Raw genomic sequence first — 23,255 nt, 5'->3', positions numbered from 1 at the left:
GTCCGAAGGCCGGCGCGGGCGAGGCAGACGGGTCTGCCCAGCGGCGCGGGCCTATCCCGCTTTTGTTCCACTTGGCGGTCGGGACTCGACAGACGCACAGCGGCCCCTCGGGCGGGATCTTGGCTTAAGTTTTAGACGAGGACCGGGCCTCGGGGCAGTGGTCCGCACAGGACGAGGCACGGCGGGCGCACGGGCGCAGAAGCCCTCGCGTCCCGGGAGGGAAAAGACCTGGGCTCGCGCGGGGAGTGACGAGACGCCCTGAGGAGGCCGCGAGCAGGCTCACCCTCGGCTGCGGCCACCGGGGGAAGGCGGGCGGGTCGCGGGCCACCACCGCGGGGCGAGAATGGGCCGCACGGCGCCGACCTCGCCGGTCGGCCGCGGCCTACATGCTTCTCCCCTCTGCGTGCTGCGGGCCCTGCGGGAGGCGCGGCGGGGGCTTCGACGAGGTCGCTATTCCCGGGCTGGTCCGAGCCACCGAGGTCGAGTGACTCCACGCAGGAGCCGCCTGCCCGAGGGCTCTACCCTAGGAAGAAGCTTTATTCCTCAATTCTCACACACTGTTTTATGTTTTCTGATTCGCAGGCCCACTGCGAAATAATTGAGGATTCCCCGTCCCCACGAAAAATTTAAAATTCCGTGGATCAGAGACTGGCACTGGGTGAGCAGCTAAAATCATAAGGTTTTAGTTGGGTCTAAACCTCATTCTCTTGAGAAATACCTGAGCCGACAGATAGAGAAATGAGGCGAGAATCCATAGGTTCGAATTCTGTGTCCACGTTTGTAGCTGCAAAAGCTGGAAGCTGCAAAGATCTCCCCAGAATTGAAAAATAACTCCCCTAGAAATCGGATTTGTCCTCTGGAAATTTAACCTGATTTTAGCTTCAGACAGGTGATTGTACCCTGCCATATCTTACCATACCCTGTTTTGTAGTTTCGTTGCTGTTGTTGTTATTGGTTTTATTAGTGATCATTCCCTTTTCAAAAAAAGTACTTTTTCCATTGATCTGATCTATAATTTCTAGCACATAAATCTGCCTTGCAAATGCTCTGCATGGAGTTTAGTTCTGCACTCTACATTTTAAGTCAACATCAAAACTGGAATTAAAGAGAGAAAACCAGCGTGGAGCATAAACTGTGCTTGAAGGCGTTTAAATGAGAAAAACTTCTGTAAGAAAATAAACATGGAAACCTAATGCTCAATCATTTCCCCAAGCAGCAAGAAAAACAGCTTTAAATCACCCGTCCACGTGGGAAATGGGACCTCTTTTTCTCTTTCAGTTCTTGGCCTCAAAAAAATATAAGGTGATTAAAGATTTCAATCTTGAGGTGACTATTACAGAAAGTGTCTGTGGAGGTTTGTTTAACCATCCTTGTCCTTCCAGCCTTTGTAGAAACTCTCTTTCATACACAGCTACTAATTTCAATTCTGTCATTATTTTTATTTTCCCAAGACACCTTGACAATGAAATAGTAGTGATGTTACCAAGATTCTGAATGGCCATAGATTTGAAAACATCTGATCCTTTCAAAGGTTATTCTGCAAGTCACTACGCCCCCAGTCAAAACTATCTTATATCTAAATAACAAATATATATATTTTAGTTGAATTTACCCTTTTTTGCACACAAATAAAGTCATATCATCACTTTTTTTATCCTGCCTTTTTGGTTTTGATAACACCAAAGACATACATATCTAGATGTGCCAATTTTTTCCTTGCAAGGCTATTTTAGAATAGAATATGTTACCACCTGGGAGATATGCAATTCTAATGATTTCTAATGACAGTGATTGTACCAGAGTTTTTGTTTTTACTATGAAATCTCCAATCTAATGCTTTATTCCTAATTATTCCGAGCACCCACAGCCCATTCATCTGTTCCCTCTCTCTCTCTCTCTCTCTCATTTTTCCCTCAACAGCTCAATTTTATCTACTCAGATAAATAAAAGCTGAAGTTTGCTCCCAGACAAGGAATCTGCTATCCTAGGTGGGAAAAACTGTATTCAGCAAATGAGGGGGGAAAGGATTAAGGATTTTTAATTTTTTTCACATATAAGTATGGAAAGATTTCTGTTTTAAGTCTTTTAGAATTACAGGGTATTAAAAATAAAATGTAATATGAGCAAAAACAGTGGAGTTTTACAGTCATTTTTATGCCTGTAACTAAGATGTCACCAGATTTAGAAGTATTTTAGATTATATACCTTGCATACTCCATGTTACATATGATAGCAGGCTTACCATGATGAAATAGCTACTTTCATCCCACCCTTAAAATTTTACTGAAGCCCTACTATGTGCTAAGATGGTGTTAAGACAGATATGAAAATGAACTTCATTTCAAACAAATTCTTTCCATTTCTCAGCACTAAAAAAGTTTACCCCCGTATAAAGTGCTCAGTTTCCCCCACTGCCATGGACCCACTCTTGTCCCCCCTTCTGCCGTCAGTCAACAGCTGAACCCAAACTTCGCACCCTCTGCAGGTTGTGCTTGGCTCTGCGGGCTTGTGATTATTTCACTCCTTTTAAAAACTGTTGGTTTTACTGTTTGTTGCTGTTGTCCTTTAATATTTTAAAGGGCTGTGTCTAGGGTTTTGGACTTTTGAAGCTAATCTATCCTCAAAATTAAAACCTCATCCCTAGGAACCAGCTGTCCGGATGACCCTGTCTAACTCACCCGGTGGAGGCTACGGGTGAGTTATGAGCTCAACAGTAGCTGGGGAAATAAATGATGTGCCCAGAGTTCACACATCATCCATCCCCTCCTCCCCATAAACCCACACGCATCCACAGAAGAAGGGAGAGGAAGGAGGGGCCCGGGGCCCAGAGCTCCGAAGGAAGGTGAGTGGGGCTGCAGAAAGCACAGTCGCCTTTAAAGTAGCCACAGGGGACCGGCCTGGGCACCAAGGGGACTCCAGCCGGAGTCTTCACCGGCGCTCTTTTTAAAAATAACGAGAAGTTGGCTAAGAGAGTTTACTTTTCCTATTTATTTATCACGCAATTTATAATTTGTGGGGTTAGCACTTAATTAAACAAGAAACCTTGCTCTCTTTAAAACAAAAACAAAACAACGAGAATCAGCCCGATTCCCTCCGGCCGCGCCTGCCCGGGGTCTGCACGACACAAACGAGGCCCTGGCCTGGCGACTCCCCGGGCGCTCTGTCCCTCTCTGTGCCCGCCGGGGAAGCCGACCCTCTATTCTCTTCCTCCGCGATTACTCGCAGCCTCACAAGCAGCACCATATGCTTCTTCTGATCAAACAGCGAGCGACATCGGCACCGATAATTGACGAGACCCGCTAGAAATCACGCAGAAAGGGAGCCCACTGAGACCGCAGGGGCTGACAAATCACTGCTAATAATCCTGTTAGGAACAGAGCGGCCAGCGGAGTTCGCAATAGCTTTATTTTTATAAAGTAGGCGCTGACAGTATAAAGACAACGAGATCTCTTTTTTAAACAGAAGGCAATGTAGCATAATAGTAATTTTCCCACCAGCAATTCTCAGCACAGTTTGAATGGGAAATATGGTTTTTAATATATGTTCCCCCTCCTTTTTTTCTTTCTCTTTTTTTAAAACTTTTCAGGTATGTTAGGTTTTGATTCCTCTCTTCCTGTGGTTTCGAGGCTCAGATGAGATTGTTCAAGGAACTGCTTTAAGACAAAATGACCATACTACTATTTATAGTTTTGGGGTAAAACCGAACTATAATTTGGAAGTTTTCCTTTAGTGCCCCTGACTAATATGAGGACATGTTTTGCAAGATTTTGATTCAGATAATAACTTTTAGTCAAGATGAAGCAAAGTGAAACTCAAAGCCCAATAATGATTATCTCCCCGCATTTCCTTAAAAGAAAACAACAAACTCCAAACATCCCAAATCAACAATAACATAAACCTCTCTTTGTCACATAAGAAGTTCTGGTTTGTAAGTACACAGGGTTCCTTCTCTTGAATTTTTGTTTGTTTAGTATTCTCTACATTTCCAAATCCTCCTCTCCCAGCAAAGACATATCTAAAATATTTTTTAAAATCTGTTTATGTGTTATTTGAATGTGGGTAAAGGAAAGGATGGGGAAATAGAAGAGTCCTTCCCCTAGGGAGTATAAATGGTTTTATACAGGACAGTGTTCTTTCAAGGCTACTCTGTCCTCACACAATGAATCTTGATAATCTAAATACACATTTTAAACCATGTCAAAAGCTCAGCTATTCTAACTTCTAGGCCTTATAAGACAATTTTCCCAGGGATCCATTTGCCAACCTACCAGCTAGGAGATATTTTCTAAGCGGGCTAGCGATCTTAATTCAATCTTATATCTTAGAGAAAATATCAAGCCCAGAGTTGCAAATCACCAAGTCCCAGAGTTAGTTTCAGAATCTGTGAACATCTCAACAACTCAGAATAAATTTGCTAGAAGCAGTCAAGAGACTGGGTAAATTCAGGACATATTTGTTCATGAATATGCCTGCTCTTCATCTGCAGGATTACTAACATATAGAGAAATTAGTATCTGCTTTAGCTAGCTCCATGTACATGGGTGTATCTAGACATAACAAAAATACAAGAAGTTAGAGATGTTCCTGCTCTCTGCTAGATACAATTCTAACAAGAGGAATAAAAAAAGAAAGTCATGTTTGGATTAGTAGTACTTTCAACTGAGCTCAGTATCTAAGTGTTGACAAAAGCACTGTTGAGCTGCTTCCCAATCAAACATATCTGATGGACTGAAGAGAAAGTATTCATGGGGAAGTAGAAAGAGCCACGGAAAGGCAACAGAAATTCTAAATGCAGAGAGGTCCTTAGTTAAGCAGCCATGCTAAACTTCCCTTCGCAGAGAGTGTGTGTGTAAGTATGAATGTACTTCTCTGCCCTGTGGCGTAGGCTCATTCACTGGCAGATCCCGTGCCCCTTCTGCCTTTGAAATTCCATCTGGGCAAAGTCACTTACCTTCTGGGAACACTACTCTCATTTTGAGATAGCTGGTGGTGAGCCTGATTATGGATGCTTTGTCCAGCTGCGAGGTGATAGCCGAGGGTAAAGGCAGTAATTTAGCCAGTTCATAAAATTCACTGTTTTCCTTCTCCCTCCTAGTCCGGGCAGCATTTTTGGACTTCTCTTTCATCGTGTCTCGTTCCCCCTTTCTTCTTACAACATAAGTTCCACAGATTCATCCAAAACCAAAAATAAACTTTCAATTAGAGATCATATTTGGCAAAAATATAAAGCATACTTTGAATGACGAGACTGAAGTCTTTGCTTCAGTGTTTTGGTGGCAGTAAAAGACCAACGCGGCGAACAGAAAATTTTTTCTTTAAAAATATGGGATGCGAGTAGAGGAAAGTTGCTGATCCACCGCAGGCGATCTGGGCAATCCTAGGCGTCGCTGGGTATCAAATGCCGGCGGGACCTCCGAGGAGCTAGCCTTTTCTTCGGTTCCGCGCTGCGAACCCCGGTTCTCGGGAAATCGACATAATAATCCCCGACGTTTGCTTTCAGTCCCGCGGCCGTTAGGGTGGCTCCAAGCCGCTTTGGGAAGAACAGGAATGCCGGACAACTCTTTCAGGCCACTGTGAAGACAACAGCATCAGAGCGTAAGAGATCTGCGGCTCCACAATCACTCGCGCGCTCGCCCCAATTCTGAAAAATGGCCGGGAAGGGCCTCAGCGCGCCTCAGCTTTCCTCGCCGGGCTCGGTGTTTTGGTTGGTTGGTTGGTTAAGATTTGGAGAAATCAGCAGCGAGACTGAGTCCCCTGCAAATAACGCTCCCATTCTCTCACCCCCGTCAGATACATTCTCCAGCCCCCTGGGAAATTGCCCAAACAACAAAACGCAGATTTTGCAAGACCCTTAGGAGCCCCTCAGCCGCCGGTCCCCGTGCCCCTGCCCAGGCCAGGCGCAAGTCCCAGGAAGGCAGGTTTCCGCAAATCACAATTCCTCCACAGCGCTCGGGCACCTTTCCGTCCCCCCACTTTGGCAGGTCCGGAACTTGGCTCTCTAACTTGGGTCTCAAGTCTCGGGGATTCCTCAAAATGTAGCACTTACACATCAAGTCCCTCAGGACTGCCGAGGAGGCGACCCAGCGCTCTCCCTGCCCAGCAGGAGCGGCAACACGCCGGGCACGGCTGCGCCAGGTTAACAGGTGGCACATTCGCGACAGCCCCTCGCAGGCACCGGGGGGCGGGAGGCGCCCGGCCTCTCCCCCTCCGCCGTAGAGCTGCGGGCGCCGATGGGCGGGCGCAGGGCGTGTTCCGCTTCACCTACCTTCAGTCCCCGCTGGCAGCAAAGCGTGCACAGGCGCCCACCTCTTAATTGTACTCATGCCTACCGTCCAACTAAGCCTCTCCTCAGGCCTCTCTGCTTCCCACCCGCAGAGAGGAGCAGAGCGTGCCCTGGCTGTCTCTTCTTTTCTTGGTCATGAATTGGGGGAGGGGTGTGTGGCAGAAGGAGGGGGATGCGGGCTTTGGGACGGGTGAGGTGGTTTTAGAATCCTCCTCCTCGGTAGTTGCTACGAAGCCAGTATTATTCCTGACTGGAAGCCGAAAACGCCCCCCTAACTTCTTAATGGTTTACGGGGTTTAGCTTCAACTTCACTCCCGGCTTCCCTCTCTCCCGCCCTCCCCTAATGCCACTCACAAACCTCCTCGCTTCTGATTGGCCCGGCGCGTCCCGGGGCGCGGCGCTCATTGGCCGACGGAGCTGAATGACGCGTGCACGCACCGCGCCTCCCCCCGGCGCACCCCCGCTGCCGGCTCGCTGCCTTGCTACCCGCGCGCGCAGTGCTCCTCACGAGCCGGGGGCACCGGTGTCTGCGCTGCCCGGCTATAGCAGCTCCTGCTTTCGGCCTCCCGGGCCTTGAGGGCGACGTGCAGGATCCGCGCTCCCCGCGATCCCCAGGGTTGAGAGTCTGTGCACTCAGCCCCGAGCGCCGGCCCCGCAGTGCTAGGGGCGCCCCAAAGCTGTGGGCAGCGGCCCCTGGCCGCAAAGGTCGGGCCCGGGGGCTGGGTCGCCCGGCAGGCAAGGCAGGAATAGCCCAGGCTGCGGGCGATGTTCGCCCAAAGGCGGACCAGGCGGCCGCTCCCTTCCCGCGGGCAAGTCGCGGGGCCCACAGCGTGCACGGGGCCGGTGGGTTACGTTTTCTTCGGGTTATATTTTCTTTTTCGCATTTCTCTGAAACCACGGCGACACCGAATGCATCGCCAGAGAGGATAAATACACCCGTATTTAAATTAATCCCAAAGAGGAGCGTCTTTTCGGAAATGGGTCTAATCTAGGCGCTGATTTGTTGACGGGAGAAAGCTCAGTCATGGAGTTTTCCTATGGGGAGCAGATAGGGGACACTAGGGGAAAAGAGGTTACATTTCAGGCCAAAATAGAGTTAGAGTCGTTGATATAAAGTATCTCACAATAATCCGTTACCTTAAACGTGAGCGAAGAGTTTTTGTTGGGTTTTGTTTCAGGAAACAAAAGTCCAACATGAATATTCCTTACAGAAGGGACACAGTCTGCACGAATGAATCTACAGCATTTACGACCCCTTACAGGAGCCGTTTAAACAAACGCTTGTAAGTACTATTGCTGACAAGTTATATTTAAGAGAACCTCTCATTTGAATCGCCTTCCCTGTCATCTGAGGATAGAAAACAGCGACGGGAAGAAGTTCACTCGTCCCGGAAGACAATTATTGCTGCTTGCGAATCACTCCCTACAGATGCGATTCCCTGCTTGGTTTTGGTGCTGCTGGTGACTACGATTCTGCTCTTGGAGGTCGACTCGGAGGCAATTGTTTCATCAGCGGTAAAAGAGTGAGAACACCAGTCATGTTGCACTCGTCTTCTCGTTGGTGGCGCTGATTGCCTCCAAGAAAACATATACTCTGAAGAGGGGTGTGTGCCATCTTGCTGATATTCGGAACAACTTTGAGTGGTTGTTCAAAAATACACACATCTGCCCCCTCCTTGCCGCCCGATGGCCGTAAGCTCGAAGAACGACAATGGGAGCGTCCTCGGGGTATTTACACATCTGGGAAACACCTGGCAGGAGGAGGTGGTGAACGTTCTGGACAGAAAAACAAAACAAAACTTTTTTGAAAAAGAACTAAATATAGAGATGTGGTAGGTGTTCCAAAACTGGAATCCAGCAAATGGGCTCTAATCTAGAAGGAGGAGTCATTTCCCCAGAGGCTGTAGCCACTTAGAGACCCGGCTCTGGGCGGTTCAACCACCAAGTAACGCACTCTTAACAAGAGATGAGTAGGAATAGAGAGAGAGATGTACTGTGGCTCCCTTATACACAAGATTGCAGAAAGACCAGATAAGATCAAGTTGACCCCTACAAAAAAAGAGCGGGGGCGGTTGTTTGGAAAGGTTGAAAGAACCTTCCTGAGATCCTTCTTTCTCCCCACTCTCCCCGCCCCCAACCTGGACAGAACTTAGGGGTAATATGGAGCAGCCAGGTGAAGCAATGACCCTTCGGGGGTAATTAGCAGTTTTCTATTCCGACTGTTCTAGAAAGGATGTTACTTAAGTCGGCGGTTACTGTAAACCCTATCTCTACTTCAAACAACATGCAGGTGTGTTGGCGCTTTGCTGCGGTCTGAAACCCTTGGCCGTCGCAGGGGCTCTGGGGGATCAGGCAGTGCACGCCTCCCATTACAGGGTGCGTTTTGCGCCGAAGAAATGTAGTGTTTTGCCTTCAGCAGCAAGATGAGTATGGAAGTCTTCACACCAAAGGCGACGTCCTGGGGGTGGGGGCCAGGAGGGCTGCTCCAGTGTCCCAGTGAAGCTCAGTAGTCGATGAACTGGGAATGTGTCCTTTAATAAACAAAGTGAATGCGCGGCCAAGTGGTGACGGCCCCCTCACTAAGTCCTCCGCACACAACTGTCTGAGCCGCGTTTACCGAGAGAGTGAATTAGCATGGCGACGTAACACCTGTTTTTCTAATCTTTGAACCCCGGCTGGAGCGGGAACGCGGCTCCGGCACTCCCCCGCCCGGTGCCGGCCCCGGCCTCGCACCCTCCCGGCGACCCCGCCCGCGGCCCCACGAGCACCACGCCTGTAGGGGCTGGAGCCGGGACCTCGGGAGCCTCCCACGTGCTCCGAGAATCGCCTTTCGCCTCTAGCAGGAGAAATTTTAAACGAGTTTCTTGAGGCTTAAGAGGCTAATCCTACCCACCTCTTTGCCAATGTAAGGGGAAAAGCCCCAGAAAGGAAAAAGACGGGCACACGCGACCCACCAACACCAAACAGGAACCCTAGGAGAAGCTAGGCCGTCTCCTCCTTGCGCGGGTGCCTCAAACTGCAGCCCTCTGGCGATCGGGCACTGTCTACGCGGTCCTAACGCGGGAAGAAACCGGAGCCGATCTATAAACAAACATCCTCTTCCTTCCCACGCCACACACCCGCTTCCCCAGGAGAGCAAACAGCCCAGAGAGGCCGCGACATCGCGCACTTGGGAGTCTTTTCCTCCTCCGAGACGACCCTGGGTGCTGCCCACATGGATGCCGCCCTCCGCGGGCCTGGGCGCCAAGACGTGCAGAGGTCCAGGGCTCAAGCTCGCGGGGGTGGGGGGGGGGGCAAGGCGTGCCCACAGTGGCGGAGCCGAGAACCTACACGCCTGTGCGTGCGGAGTCCCGCGCGCTCTGAGCGCCCAGAACGAAAAGGAGGGTCCTCTGAGGGCCGCCCGTCCGCTCCCAACGTCGCAGTCTAGAGAAGCTGAGTTGGGTTGTAAAAGAACGAGTGAACGCCCAGAGGAATTCCGGCGCAAACCAGCAAGCCGGTTTCAGCACAGAGGCCCCGACCCCTGCTTCGGGCACAGACCTCTATCCTACCTCTGGTAACTCCTCCCTGAGCCCTGCTGCTTTAAAACTAGAGTGATCTGTCTCCCACGTCGCCCCCGACCCGTAACACTTAAAAAAACAAAAACAAAAACAGACTGCTAGGGACGCACACATGCACTTTTACACTCTTGCATATCACATATACACAATTGTACAAAGCACACAGGCACAGATTTTATTCAATGGCCAATGTCAGGATGACGGATGTATTTATATTCAAGATGCAAAATCTGAAGGTGGTCACTTCAATATCTCTGTGTGTTATATCCAGATGTTCACTCTCTACCAGTGGAAAGGAGAATTTACCTAGGGAAATACTAATGTCTAGGGAAATACTAACATTTTTCTTCTTCCATGTAAGTGAATCCTGTTCTAGCCCCATTTTATTACCACATTTAGACGTTGTGATGTTGAGGCAGAAACAAGGGTCCCTTATAACTTTAACCCGGGCGAGTCTGCTAGAAAACAGTCTAGGGGCGTATTTAATATATTTTAAATCATTGTAAATATTACTTGTTTGATTAGGAGGTTTGGGAAAGTATACATTATTTTATGACAAAACAAAACAGCTCTCTTCTGAGGTATTACTTCTCAGGTGCCTGTCTGAATTGACCATTAACATGTCCAAAAAATTAGCTTCAGTGGTTACACACTGAAAAAAAGAAAGGGAGGGAGGCAGAAAGGAAGAAAGAGAGAGAGAGAGAAGGGAGGGAAGAAGGAAGGAAGGAAAGGAAAATATTCCAACTTGAAAAATGAGAGTGGCAAAGGCAAGTAAAGATTTTATATAGTTTCTCTAAATATTCTGGATAATATTTTTCACCCAGATTTTGAAATTGTAGTCTAATATAACCTTGAATTGGTCGCTGAAAAACAAGTGCTTCTTAAACTGTGCACACTTTTAAAGAACTGAATGATTCAAACATTAACAGTAGCTGAAAAACTCTGACCTGCGCATTCTGAGGACAGGAGCGGGTGGGTGACTGCGGCTCAGACCGCCGGCACATTTTACACTTTTCCTTTCTAGAAATAGAGCTGTGGATGGTGTGTGCGTATAATTCAGCAAAGCAGGGCCCAGGAGCACAAATCGGGGTGTGCAAAAAGCTGAAGCTGAACGTTGGTTTGCGACTTGGGGTTGAAAGACACTTTGATTCCGAAATCGGTTTCCGATTTTCAGGCCAAATCATGCTCTCGGTGCGCTGCTGGAGCGCACGCCAGGCCGGGCCGCGCGAGTGGGTGGCCGGGACGTGCGGGGGGCGGGGGTGAGGAGGCGAGGTGGCCGGAAGGGGGCGGAGAGGCGTCCGCGGCCTCGAAACGGGTGAGGGGCGTCAGAACTGGGTGGATCCAGAGGGCTTGTGCTTCACTGTCTTGCTTTGAGAGCCTTTGGATTAGGTTTCTGGAGAGTTTCCCCTTCCCTGAGGCCCAACTTTGAGTCTAGTTCCTGGGATCAGTGTGCCCCGGGATTGTGCCGCGAGCGCCTGAAAAGGACCCCCTAGCCCTGCACTCTCTAGGCGGTGAGTGCATTCTCGGGAGGCGGATGCCTGTAATCCGTAAACAGATGACGGGGCTTCCAGACCTGGCTGAGTGCCGGGGTCCCTTAGGGTGCAGTTTTCAGCGGAGCGCAGCTTTTAAATACGGACCTCGGGCTCCATTCTGATTTGGGAATCGGAAATCCCTGTTGGACTCTGGGGTTGGCATTCGTAAGGTATGGGAGGGGCGGGGGTGGTCCGAGCACCAGGCAGCTCCGCGAGCCGCAGAAGCAGGGGTGAGGACAAGCTCTGAGAGAGGGGTGCGGGCGCCGCCTCCCACTGCGCGGTGAAGGCCGCCCGGACCTCCCTCCCCGCCCTCCCCCTCCCCCGACTCTGCGGCCTAACTCGGCTGGGGCGCCTCCAGACTGAAATTTGGAAGAGCTGCCGCCCGTTCCTGCCTTCCGGCGTCACCGCAGGATCCCGGCGAAGTATTGTACCTCTGTGTTCTGGGACGGGGACCAAGTGCCCCTGGCTTCTGGGGCACACTGGAGTCCCACTCTAGCTGGCCTCATCACCTCTGCGTCCTAGGACTTGGGGATCTGCCCTTGAAAGTCTGGGCATCCTTGCTCCTAGCTGATGGTTTTGGAAATTGAGCCTGCATGGGAATTGCCTGGAGAAGCCTGTGAAAACACAGATTTTCCTCACTCCCAGGGTTTATGATTCAGCAGATCTGGGATGGGACCCAATAATTTGCCTTTCTAACAAGTTCCCAGAAGATACTGATGCTGCCAGTGAGGGAACCACTGCTGCCACTTTGAGAACCGTTGCTTCTGTCTGCCTTTTCTCAGCTTGTCTTTGGAGAAGTCAGGAGGGAAAAGATTTAAAGTGAGAGTCCTACTGTAGGAGCTTGGGCATATGGCATAAAATAATACGACTGTCTAGTTGAGGTCCAGGGGTGAGGCTCATGGCTGTGAAGATGGGTCCTTCCTATCTCTTTAAGAAAGAGGAGGGCTTCCCTGGTGGCGCAGTGGTTGAGAGTCCGCCTGCCGATGCAGGAGACACGGGTTCGTGCCCTGGTCTGGGAGGATCCCACATGCCATGCCGCGGAGCGGCTGGGACCGTGAGCCATGGCCGCTGAGCCTGTGCATCTGGAGCCTGTGCTCCGCAATGGGAGAGGCCACAGCAGTGAGGGGCCCTCGTACCGCAAAAAAAAAAAAAAAAGAAAGAAAGAGGACAGTGGCCTCACAATGAGGGAGAGGAGGTGGGGGAACCCAGCCAGGCCAGCCTTTGAGGGGGGGTGGTTGGCCTCCAAAGGGCAGGAAAGTGCTCAGAGCACCGCCAGAAGGTTCCAGAGTTCCAGGGTTCTCACTGGAGAAGAAGTCCAGGGGGCTTGGGGCAATCCACCTCGGGTAGGACACGTTGGAAAAATAGCAGATAAGCTATTGGTTCTCCTTTTGGCCTTGAAATCATTCCCTAATTTTGCCAGAGTCCTTGAGCATAAAGGACCCAAGATGTGTGTGGTGTTGGTGCAGGGGAACTGTCCCTGGAGGAAGAGGCCCTGGCTGGGCCCCATAGCCTCCTCTTCAGTGGCGCGTGCTCCGTCTCGTGCAGGGCCACCTTGGGACAGTATGACTTTGTCAGTCTTTGGACGCTTTTGTCATGTTTCTATGGGCTCCTTCCTCCATAAAAAATCCTAAAGATTATATTTTACAATTGGGTTGCTGCAAAGACTAGTGTAATTCTGCCTGAATTCATTATCATATATTCATTAATCTTAGATTTATTCTTTTCTTCTCTTTTGTAAAATAGATTAGAATAAAAACATTCTGTGGGCTCCTGAAACTATCATGGGCCCTAGGTCCTGTACCTGTTGTGACAAATGCTGCTCCTAGCACACCTGGGAGGATGGGGATGCTACGTGTGCCTTCTCCTGGCTGCGGCTCCTAAGCCTGGAAACCTGGAGAGAGGTTTGGGACCAGGATAGCCCCACTCCTGGTGTAAAACGGGTCAACTCCTCCGTGCTCACACTGCAGAGTCCCTCCACCCGGCTTCAGTTGTGTCTGAGGTATGACCCTAAAGCTGGGTGGAAAATCCAAACAGATTAAGTTACCAGCACCCTTTCTTATCTTAACACCTGGCCTGCTTCACGTTTTTTCCTCACCTGGATATCAGATTATTAAGTGAAATCCAATTTTAAAATGCTTTGCAAACCAAGCAAATGCATCCTTTGGTTGCCAATCGGTGTCCACTATTATGCAACACTATTTAAGTTCTTATTATATTTCTAGAGTTGCTTTAGGTGTATTCAAGCAAACGTTAGGATTGATACTTTTACACACTGTCCTGCACCTTGAGTTTTTCCATGACAACTTCCTCATCCTTTCTTTCCTAAACATCTGTAAGCATTCTATTTTAAGAATATATCAGTATAACTTATTTAACCTGTCACCCACTGAGGGCCTTTAGGTTGTTCCCCATCATTGCTACTACAAGCAGTGCAGCAATGAACACCGTATACATGTCGGTTACCTGTGTACCCGTGTAACCACAGGACAGACTCCCCAAAGTGGAGTTGCTAGATCAAGGGTATGTGCATTTGTCCTCCTAATAGATATTGCCACCCTGCTCTCCACAGAAGTTGTGCCCATTGACACTCCCACCAGCAGTGCACGAGGGGGGCTGTTTCTCCACAGCCTTGCAATGAAGCGCATTATAACCTTTTTTTTGGCCAATCTGATAGGTGAAAAAAACTCAGTTTACTTTTAATTTGTTTTTCTTTAATTATAGAGGTTGAATATCTTTTCATATGCCTAAGGGCTTTTCAAGTTTCTCTCCTCTTGAATTGTCTTTCCAGAAACATTTGAGGATGGGGCCCTCTTGGCTCTGGACAGGGTTAAGGGCCCTGGGCTGGAGGAAGAGCTGGGACCTGGCTTTTAATGGAGGTAAGGGTTTCTTGAACCCCTGGGAGAGAGCTCACCAGAACTCTGGGAAGTCAGAAATACAGATTCAAGGTTCCGGAGTCATCTACCGACACTTCCCCCCACCCCCATATGAAATATTCTTTAGTGCAAAACACAGAAGATAAATATGCAAATATAATGTGAATGTGTCTTCATCCAACTGATCTCCTGACTAGTTATCTTCAGTTGTGTTGTACGTATGTTAAAATAATGGTTAATTTATGGATTCTGTATGTTTTGAAACTCAGTTGTCCCAAGTTGATATTTGAACTGTTTTTGTATTTTACCAACAAACACATGGAGACTTTACCACAAAAACAACTCAAGCAGGAACATACGCCAGCCAATCACATCTCAAGATTTAAGCACATAACTTGGAGGAACAAGGGGACAGATGGATCCTGGCAGTAGTTTCAGAGGAAAAACTTGTAATGATCTGGTTAAGAATCTAAATAAAAATGATACACAGGAGAAACAGGGAAGACCAGTGTGCTGCAAGTATGCAGCCTACCTACCGTAGTTTAGATCTGCTTGGATGTTTATTTTCACTCCCAGAGATCTGATAACTTGTTTGTGAAGGTAAATGTCATATGATAAGCCACTGTATATTCTCCCTGAATTATCAGAAGTCACGTGATGGCAATGTGACTGTTTTCCTCCAAACCAGACAGCAATATGAATGTATGTTAAAGCTGATATTAACACTCCTTAAACTTTTAAATTCCTGATTAATTTTAGGGCTTGAGTATATAAGAATTAGAACATAGTTTTATATCAAATTACACCACCCCCATCCATCTGTCTGTGTGTCTGTCTCTCTCTCTCTGTCCCTCTTCCCCCCTCCCCCCCGTAAGAAAGACATGATAACGAAAAACGATTCCAGCAGGAGGATCTGGTTTAGAAACAAATGGGTTCCATGGCAACTCCTGACTCCACATGACTTCTAATAACTGGCATTTCGGTTGGAAACTGTCTATGCGATATTGTGTCCAACGCTGGTGTTTTATGTGGGGTTTTCCCTACTCTACATCTCAGAAATGGGGTCTTAACCTCCAGTTTCATGAATAAGCAGCAGCGGCAGCAGCAATATGTCACCACCTGTAACCATAATGTGGCCAGTGATTTGTCAAGTGTTTCTGGTTCCAATTTTCAGACTAGCTGACAGAGATAAACACAGAATGAGAAATGTCCAGAGCTGGTATCCCATAGTGTGGAAAATCTGGGAGCTGTGTTCCACTGCACATTGACAGAGAGAGTCAAACGTTCTCATTCAACTTGAGAGAATGCGTGCCTCAGGTCCCCGATAGCAAGTCATGAATGGAGTCTGTGAGTCACAGACCACTGCACTGAAAACGGAAAACTAAACAAGGACAAAAAATAGCCTCATTAAAGGAAACCAAAATGGTCTGAGCTTGTCCTAGAGCTGAGTGACCTGCTGAACTCCCAATGAGTACTGGCACCGTCACAGTGACAAAAAAAGAAACTTGTAACAGGATGGGTTTGTAATATGTTGTGCCTAAGTGTTTTATAATTTTTACTGTGACCCAGGAAAAAAATTGTGTCACAAATGGATCAGGTGATTGCTCTTAGAAACTGCAAGTCAATGATGGAGTCAGTGCAAAGGTCAGAAGGAGCTGAGCTTGTGTACCTGAGCTTGGTCTAGAGCGTCTGAGTCCAGTTCCGGAGATTGTGCCCCACCTGGGCAGGTCAAGATTGAAATTCAGCCAGGACTCAGTCCTATGTCCTACCCAGGGAGGATAGATACCTTTTTCTAAGTTGCACAAAGGCGCTATGTGAAGTAGCTCTTGCTTGGGCTAACACTGCCCTCCTTGGTGATTCTAGGCTATGTGACACATGTCAAGGAATGTTTATCACGACCCTTGCAAATCATCATGCGGGGGTTTCAGTGGTTAACCCCAGCTGCCAGTGCTGGTCAGAGCAACCAGCAAATAATGGTTTACTCCAGGGGAGTATAAGAGTAGAAGTGACGCAGCAAATTTGTTTAGTGAGGGCATGTTCCAGGCAAAGTAGGGGAGTGAAAAAGAAAGGTTACTGTGATGAAGAGAAAGAGGGGAACACGTGCAGGTGGGAAGCACCGTGGGGAGAGTTTGTCAAAAGTGTTGACATCGACATGCACGAAAAGTTTTGAAATCTATTGGCCAAATTCAGGGGGAAAATGCTTTAAGGTAGCTGAATGTGTTTATTTTAAAAACTCTATTTACTCAACAATACGTTTATGCATTTTAAGGTAACTTTTGAAAAATCACACTCGTTTTGAGTAATTTGAAATTTGAGGAAGGGTATAAATCACCATAGGCCCAGAATATTTAATAGTGTTATTAACCACCAGTTATCCAATGGTCAGCAATGCCATAGCTCATACAGAACCTTCACATCTTTCTAGAATGAGCTGACACCTGACCAAGGAGACAGTGCAAAGGAAGCACCTGTGCAGTGAGGAGAATGTGAAGGGCACTCGGTGGAGGAGATTCTCATTCACTCCATGATTTCAGGACTTCCCTGGAACCTCTGTGAATTTGTAATCCTCAGCATTCTTGTGAGGAAGGGGACAGATGACATCTCTCCAAGTTTCCAAAGGGAAGGCTGAAGAACAGAAATCTGAGTAACTTCCCCAGAACCCCACAGGAATAATGTTCACCGGAGTAAGTATTTCCAGATTTTCTTTCAAAAAGTGATTGAAACTTTTGAAACACGATCAAGTAAAAAAGGGGTGACGTGTATTAAAGATAAAGAGAGTAACCCAAGGGACAAATATCCCCACGAAGTCGAGGAAGCAGAAGCATCTCTGGGCTGAAAGAAGAGGAGCTTACTAGCTGGCCTGGATTTCTTCTTGAAATTTTTCTTAACTTCATTTTGAACTAATTATAGACTTATAGGAAGTTTCAAAGAATGGTACGGGGAAGTTCAGCGCACCCCTCTCACTCTCACCCAGCCTGCCCCAATGTTAACAGAGGTTATTCAAGCTTCTCCAGTTATGTATGCACTTGAGCGTGTGTGTGTGTGTCTGTAGTCATATGCAGTTTTGTCACATGTGTAGCTTAGTATAACATCAAGACACAGAGCTATAACATCGCTATAAGGTTCCCTCACACTGCCCTTTACAGCTACACCTGTCCCTTTCCCCTGCTCCCATTCTTAAACCCTGGCAACCAATAATCTGTTTTCTATCTCTATGATTTTGTTATCTCAAGAATGTTATAAAACTGGAATTTATGTGAATTCTGAGATTGGCGCTTTTGCTCAGCATAACTCCCTTGAGGTTGATCCAAGTGGTTACATGCACCGATAGTTCATTCCTTTTTATTGCTGAACAATATTCCATGCTATGAAGCTACCATAGATTGTTTAACCATTCACCCACTGAAGGGCAGTCCGGTGGTTTCCAGTTTTGGGATGTTATGTATAAAGCCACTATGAACATTTGGATACAAATTTTTATGTAAACATGTGTTTTCATTTCTCTGGGATAGCTGCCCAAGAGCACAACTTCTGGGCTGTATGGGAAGTCCATTTTTAAGTTTTAAAAGAACCTGCTAAACTATTTTCCAGAGAGAGTGTACCATTTTACATTCCCACCAACAATGTATGAGTGATCCAGTTTCTCCATATCCTTGCCATCATTTGATGTTATCATTATTTTTTATTTTAGTCATTGTGATAGGTCTGATACCATTATGCTGTTAATTTGCATCTCCCTAATGGTTAATGATGTTGAGCATTTTATCATGTGCTTGTTTGCTATCTTTATCTCCCTTCTGATGAAATGTCTGTTGATGTCCTTTGTGCATTTTCTACTTGGATTCTATGGTGTTTTACTGTTAGTTTTGAGAGTTTCTGTATGTATTCTATGTATATAAACCCTTTGTTGGATATGTGATTTGCAAATATTTTCTCCCCAAATTGTCTTTTCATCCCCTTTCTAGGGTCTTTCGCATAGCAAAAGTTTTAGATTTTGATAATGTCCAATGTTTCCACCTTTTCTTTCTGAAACTTATTTTTCAATCCATAGCACAACATCATCCATTAGGGAATGCCTCAGTGTCAAAACCACACCTCTGTGAAGCTGTTTCATAATTGCAACAGGGGGATGAATGGCAATTCCAATTCCACAGATATTTATTAAGCATCTCTGGTGTAGCAGCTACTGCTCTGTGCACTCAGGATTTTTCAGTGAACAAAATAGCAAAGATCCCCACCTATGGGGCAGTTCCACTCAGATGGGGGGAGATAAACCATGATAAAAAGTCACAGCTCAGATAAGAGGTTTTAAGTGCTGAGGGAATAGAAAAAGGAGAAAAGAGGACAGGGATCCAGAGGGGGCGTTTGCAGGATCAAGTAAGAGGGTCAGGGTGGCTCTGCTGAGAGGGCGCAACCTGAGCTGACTTGAAGCGGGGTGAAGGAGTAAGTCCAGCGATGTCTGGAGGGAGGGGACTGCTGGAGCGAAGACCCAAAGTGGGGGGCACGCTCGTGGAAGAGCAGGAGGTCGGTGTCTGGAGCAGAATGGGGTGCAGAGGGGAGAATAGAGGATAAGCAGCAAGACGGGCAGATCACGGGGGCCGTGGAGGCCATCATGAGGACGTCACTGAGTGAAGGCGGAGCCACACCATTTGACTTGGTGTTAGCAGGGTCACTCTGGCTGCTGTGTTGACGACAGATTGAAGGAGGCCAAGAGCAGAAGCAGAGAGATGTGTAGGAGTCCACACCGGATCCAGGACAGAGATGACAGTGGCTTCCACCAGGTGCTAGCAGTGGAGATGGTCAGAAGGGCTTGGATTTTGGACATATTTGAAGGTATATACAACAGGACTTTCTGATGAACTGGATGTGGGAGAAGGAGGGAGAAGGAAGACTTGGAGGTTAAAGTTAGAACATGGGATAAAAGTGACCCAGAGAGGGCTTCCCTGGTGGCACAGTGGTTGAGAGTCCGCCTGCCGATGCAGGGGACGCGGGTTCATGCCCCGGTCCGGGAGGATCCCACATGCCGCGGAGCGGCTGGGCCCGTGAGCCATGGCCGCTGAGCCTGTGCTTCCGGAGCTTGTGCTCCGCAACGGGAGAGGCCACAGCAGTGAGAGGCCCGCGTACCGCAAAAAAAAAAAAAAAGTGACCCAGAGAATTGGATGAGAATAGAAAGTCAGTAAGAGAGAAAGGAAAAAATAAAGATGGAAAGAGTCAACAGAAACCTGAGTTCAGCCTTCTTGGGGGGCAATTTAACAGTATTTATTAAAATGTATATGTGCTTTGTTCCAACAATTTTTCTTTTTTAGGATTTATCCTTCAGGGCTACTTGCCCATGTGCACAGTTATGTGTAAAAGGATTTCACTACAGAACTGTTTGTAATAGTGAAAAGCAGAAACAACCTAAATACCCACCAGTAGGGGAATGTTTTATATACTATGGTACATCCAAACTATAAATCACCATGCCACATTAAACCGAGTGACATATATCTACAGGAAGCTCTCCAAGATACACCATTAAATGAAAAAAGCAAGTAGCAGAATGATACATAAAGTGGGTAAAGAAAACTCTATCTGCACACTTACGTACCCCCATCTCTGTAAATACACAGCCATAGGTCTGGGATAATATGTAGGAAACTCATGAAAGGAGCAAGGAGTGAGTTTACTTTCTGTGTTTAAACAATCATTTAATATTGTTCTAATTAAAGACATTAAAAAAACCTGAATTATATCCAAAGATTTTTTTTAAGTAGTGTGGAAGGATTTTTTTTCTTGTTGATAAATTAGATTCTTCATTACCTCCCTTAGAGGTCCCAGGAGGTCCAGACCTGTACTCTGGGAAGCAGCCCTACCCCCCATGGTTAGGGAGCGAGTCTGGGTTAGCGGGGGCAGCTGAGGACATTCTATTCAGAAAAACTCTGGAAGAACCAGCTGGGGCTCCTTTGTGAGTGATAAACCCCAACAGAATTAGTCCTGTTCCCTAATCCTGGATCATTTCATCCCTTTCTGCCTTGTGTTGGAGGCAGCATACAGTGGCAGACAGAGACAGGACTTGCAATCCAAAGGGCTGGGCTCTAGTCTCCGCTGCTACTGCCCTCGGTGTCTCTGAGCTTCTGTTTCCTCGTCTGGGAAATCGGGAACAATGGCTGTGACCAAATGAGAGCTGTTGCTGGAAGTGCTTTGTGTGTGGAAGGCCACCCACTGGACTGTCAGGGCTGGGAAGGCAGTGAAGTATGTCTTTTTCACTGCAAGCCAGGGAGTGCTATGTTGTAGGGCCTCTGGAAATATATTTCAAATAAATGCATTTGGTGCAATTCCACGAGGTGTTTTTGCAGACGAATCAGACTAAGTATTTTGTGAAATTATGTGGGTGTTTTTTCATTGTACATTTGTGTGAGACTGTTATTTCTGGGTGCATTTAGGTTTCTTGTTTTCTTTCTTTAAATTTCACTTTCATCTCCATCCCCAGTGGCATTTGTTTGCAAGGGCACCCAAGGACAGAATGCCAGCAGTGTAAGTTTGCCACCTATAGGTGGACATTTTCATTACAAGTGTTTGCCCGTGACTGAGATACTAGTCTAAAACAAAAACAAAAACGTGTCATGCATAAAACACCCCCATGACTTCTACTCCAGCTATACTCTCCACGTTTGCTTTCAGTGTTCCTATAAGGATCACCAGGAATCTTCAGGGAAAATTAAAAACAAAAAGCAGATCCAGATCACTCTGCCCCACTGCTTGTAATATAAGTGAAAGCGTGGACCCGTACAGGTATGAACCATCATGCTTTCCCTTGAATAATACTGGTCAGTAAGGAAAGAACATGAGCCTTGTTTTTGTTTTGCGGTACGCAGGCCTCTCACTGTTGTGGCCTCTCCCATTGCGGAGCACAGGCTCCGGACGCGCAGGCTCAGCGGCCATGGCTCACGGGCCCAGCCGCTCCGCGGCGTGTGGGATCTTCCCAGACCGGGGCACGAACCCGTGTCCCCTGCATCGGCAGGCGGACTCTCAACCACTGCGCCACCAGGGAAGCCCGAGCCTTGTTTTATGATAGCTGAGCTCTGCCTGATCACGGCCTGAGCTGTGAGCATCCATTTCCACATCTGTGAATGAAGTGACTGGACTAGAATTTCTGTGTGGCTCCTTCTAGCTTTAATGAGCTAGACTCTAGCGGCTAAAAGTAATTATAACAGTGATCTCTAGCATTTATTAAGGCCTTACTACCTGTCAGGCCCTGGGCCAAGCACTCTGTTATTTGATCTGCCTGACAAACCTATGAAATAAGTACCACTATTACAAATAAGAAAACAGAAGGATGAAGTAACTTGCCCCAGATTGCAAGGAATTGAGTGCTAGTGGCAGAATTTGACATAGATGTTCTGATTCCTGAGCCTCCCATGCCTTTAGCCACTGTAATATATTTCCAAATAAGTACTGTCCTTTCTGCATACTCCCTTTGGAAGTCTACCCATCTAGTCCAGTGATACCACCACTACTATTTTTGGAGTGCTGTTTTAGGAATAACAAATTAGTCTACACTGTTGGGCTAATGTGACACAAACAAAAAAGTTAGCCTTTGGATGCAAAGATGTTTGGCTACCTCCAAAATAAGCAAGTGATTGAATCAACTGGTTTTGGATCCATCTATATCCAACACACATGGAGCGCCTCATTCTCCATATGGGGTGGAGACAAAAGACCCAGGCCCTATAAGACAGCACGTGCTGTGTGGTGGAGATGTGGGAACTACCGAGGGTCAAGAAAGGGAGCCATCGGCCAGGCCAAAGCTTTTGTGAAGGAGGAGCAGGGCGTCAGCAAGCCAAGGCACAGAGTATGGGAAAGGAGGAAGGGGTGGAAAGGTGGAGGCAGGCTGGACCAGAGATGAGGGTTTGTCTCTGGAATCAGCGAGAAGGAATGTTGAAGTGTGCGGAGCCCAGGGGAGGAGGGCCTTGTGTGCCGCGCTAGGCAATACGAAATTCTCTTCAAGTCAGGAGGAACTGCTCAGTGCAGGGGTCTTGGAAGGCCCTGCCTCGGTCCTTGTCTCATCTTTGCCCAGCAAGCTCCCCAAGTGTTCTTTACCCGAAGGTGTCAGCCATCACCCCATTCCCATGGCTATCGGCGTTTCTTCTTGGCTTTGAGACCTCCAGATGCGTTCCAGATTTGCATCCACATTGTGTGCTGACACACCCACCCCGCAGCTGCTTACTTTAGAGGCTTGTCTGTCCCATTGCAGCTCATGGCTTGAAGCCCACAGGGCTCACGGGTCTGGTGTGAATCAGAAGTAATATCATGGCAATGTGTATCCTCAGGAGTCAATAAATGTCCACTAGATTGAAGGTTTCTGAACAATCTCATAGTAGCTGTGTGCTGGTTATTTTCTATTTGCCCTTCCCCCGACAGATCCATTCTCTGCCCTTTCGACCCTGCTCTCTTCTCCCCAGTACTGAACCTCTTCAGAGGATCCCAAGGGGAAGCTGGGCTCCCTTCAGCCTCTGATTGAATTCCACCAGTGGGCAGCCATTGGAGAATGGGAGAGGGAAATGCTGGACTGTTTAGTGTTTTGTCCTCTTCCTGCCATAACCTTGGCGGTGGTCATATTCCTCTATGCTCCAGCCCTGGTGGACAGCCCCTCCTGTACAGCTGCAGGTCTCTCTCTCCTTGCCCTCTTAGACCTGGAGGTGGTAAGGGCTTCTTACTCTTGCTAGTTTCTAGGTGCTCCATCATCCTTTCGTGGCACCCAAAACCCTGTACCACTCTGCACAGTCCCTTCATTAAACTTTTCTCACTTCAACCCTGTCAGTGTGCCTGTCTGTTTCTATTAGAATCTGCCAGGACAAGGTGCACATGGCCTTTGGGGAAGAACAGTCTGGCAGTGGCCCTCAAGGTGGATAGACAGATGGGATTCATCTGGAGAGAAGGGGTAGGTGAGACCCTGGGATATAAGGGGCAGTGACGCAAGGGTGGGAAGGAATGCAGTTGGAAACACCCTTTCTTTTCCTCTGCTCCT

At 47.7% G+C, this 23,255-nt stretch overlaps 1 protein-coding gene across 1 annotated transcript in view; it reads right to left on the bottom strand.

Annotated features, from left to right (window-relative positions):
- Window positions 1-6,580, bottom strand: part of SIM1 (SIM bHLH transcription factor 1) — a 69,626-nt gene extending 63,046 nt beyond the window's left edge. Inside the window, exons 1-2 of the mRNA XM_004264783.4 lie at window positions 6,266-6,580; window positions 4,952-5,571 (exon numbers count right to left, since the gene is read on the bottom strand). Coding sequence (XP_004264831.1) covers window positions 4,952-5,126 — 175 coding nt within the window. The 5' untranslated portion in view covers window positions 5,127-5,571; window positions 6,266-6,580. The remainder of the gene's footprint in view (window positions 1-4,951; window positions 5,572-6,265) is intronic.
- Between the last annotated feature and the right edge of the window lie 16,675 nt (window positions 6,581-23,255).

Source organism: Orcinus orca, chromosome 12, assembly GCF_937001465.1.
Source record: "Orcinus orca chromosome 12, mOrcOrc1.1, whole genome shotgun sequence".
NCBI classification, from domain to species: domain Eukaryota; kingdom Metazoa; phylum Chordata; class Mammalia; order Artiodactyla; family Delphinidae; genus Orcinus; species Orcinus orca.
The sequence above is the reverse complement of the archived record's forward strand: the minus strand, read 5'-3'. Positions and strand labels throughout refer to the sequence as shown.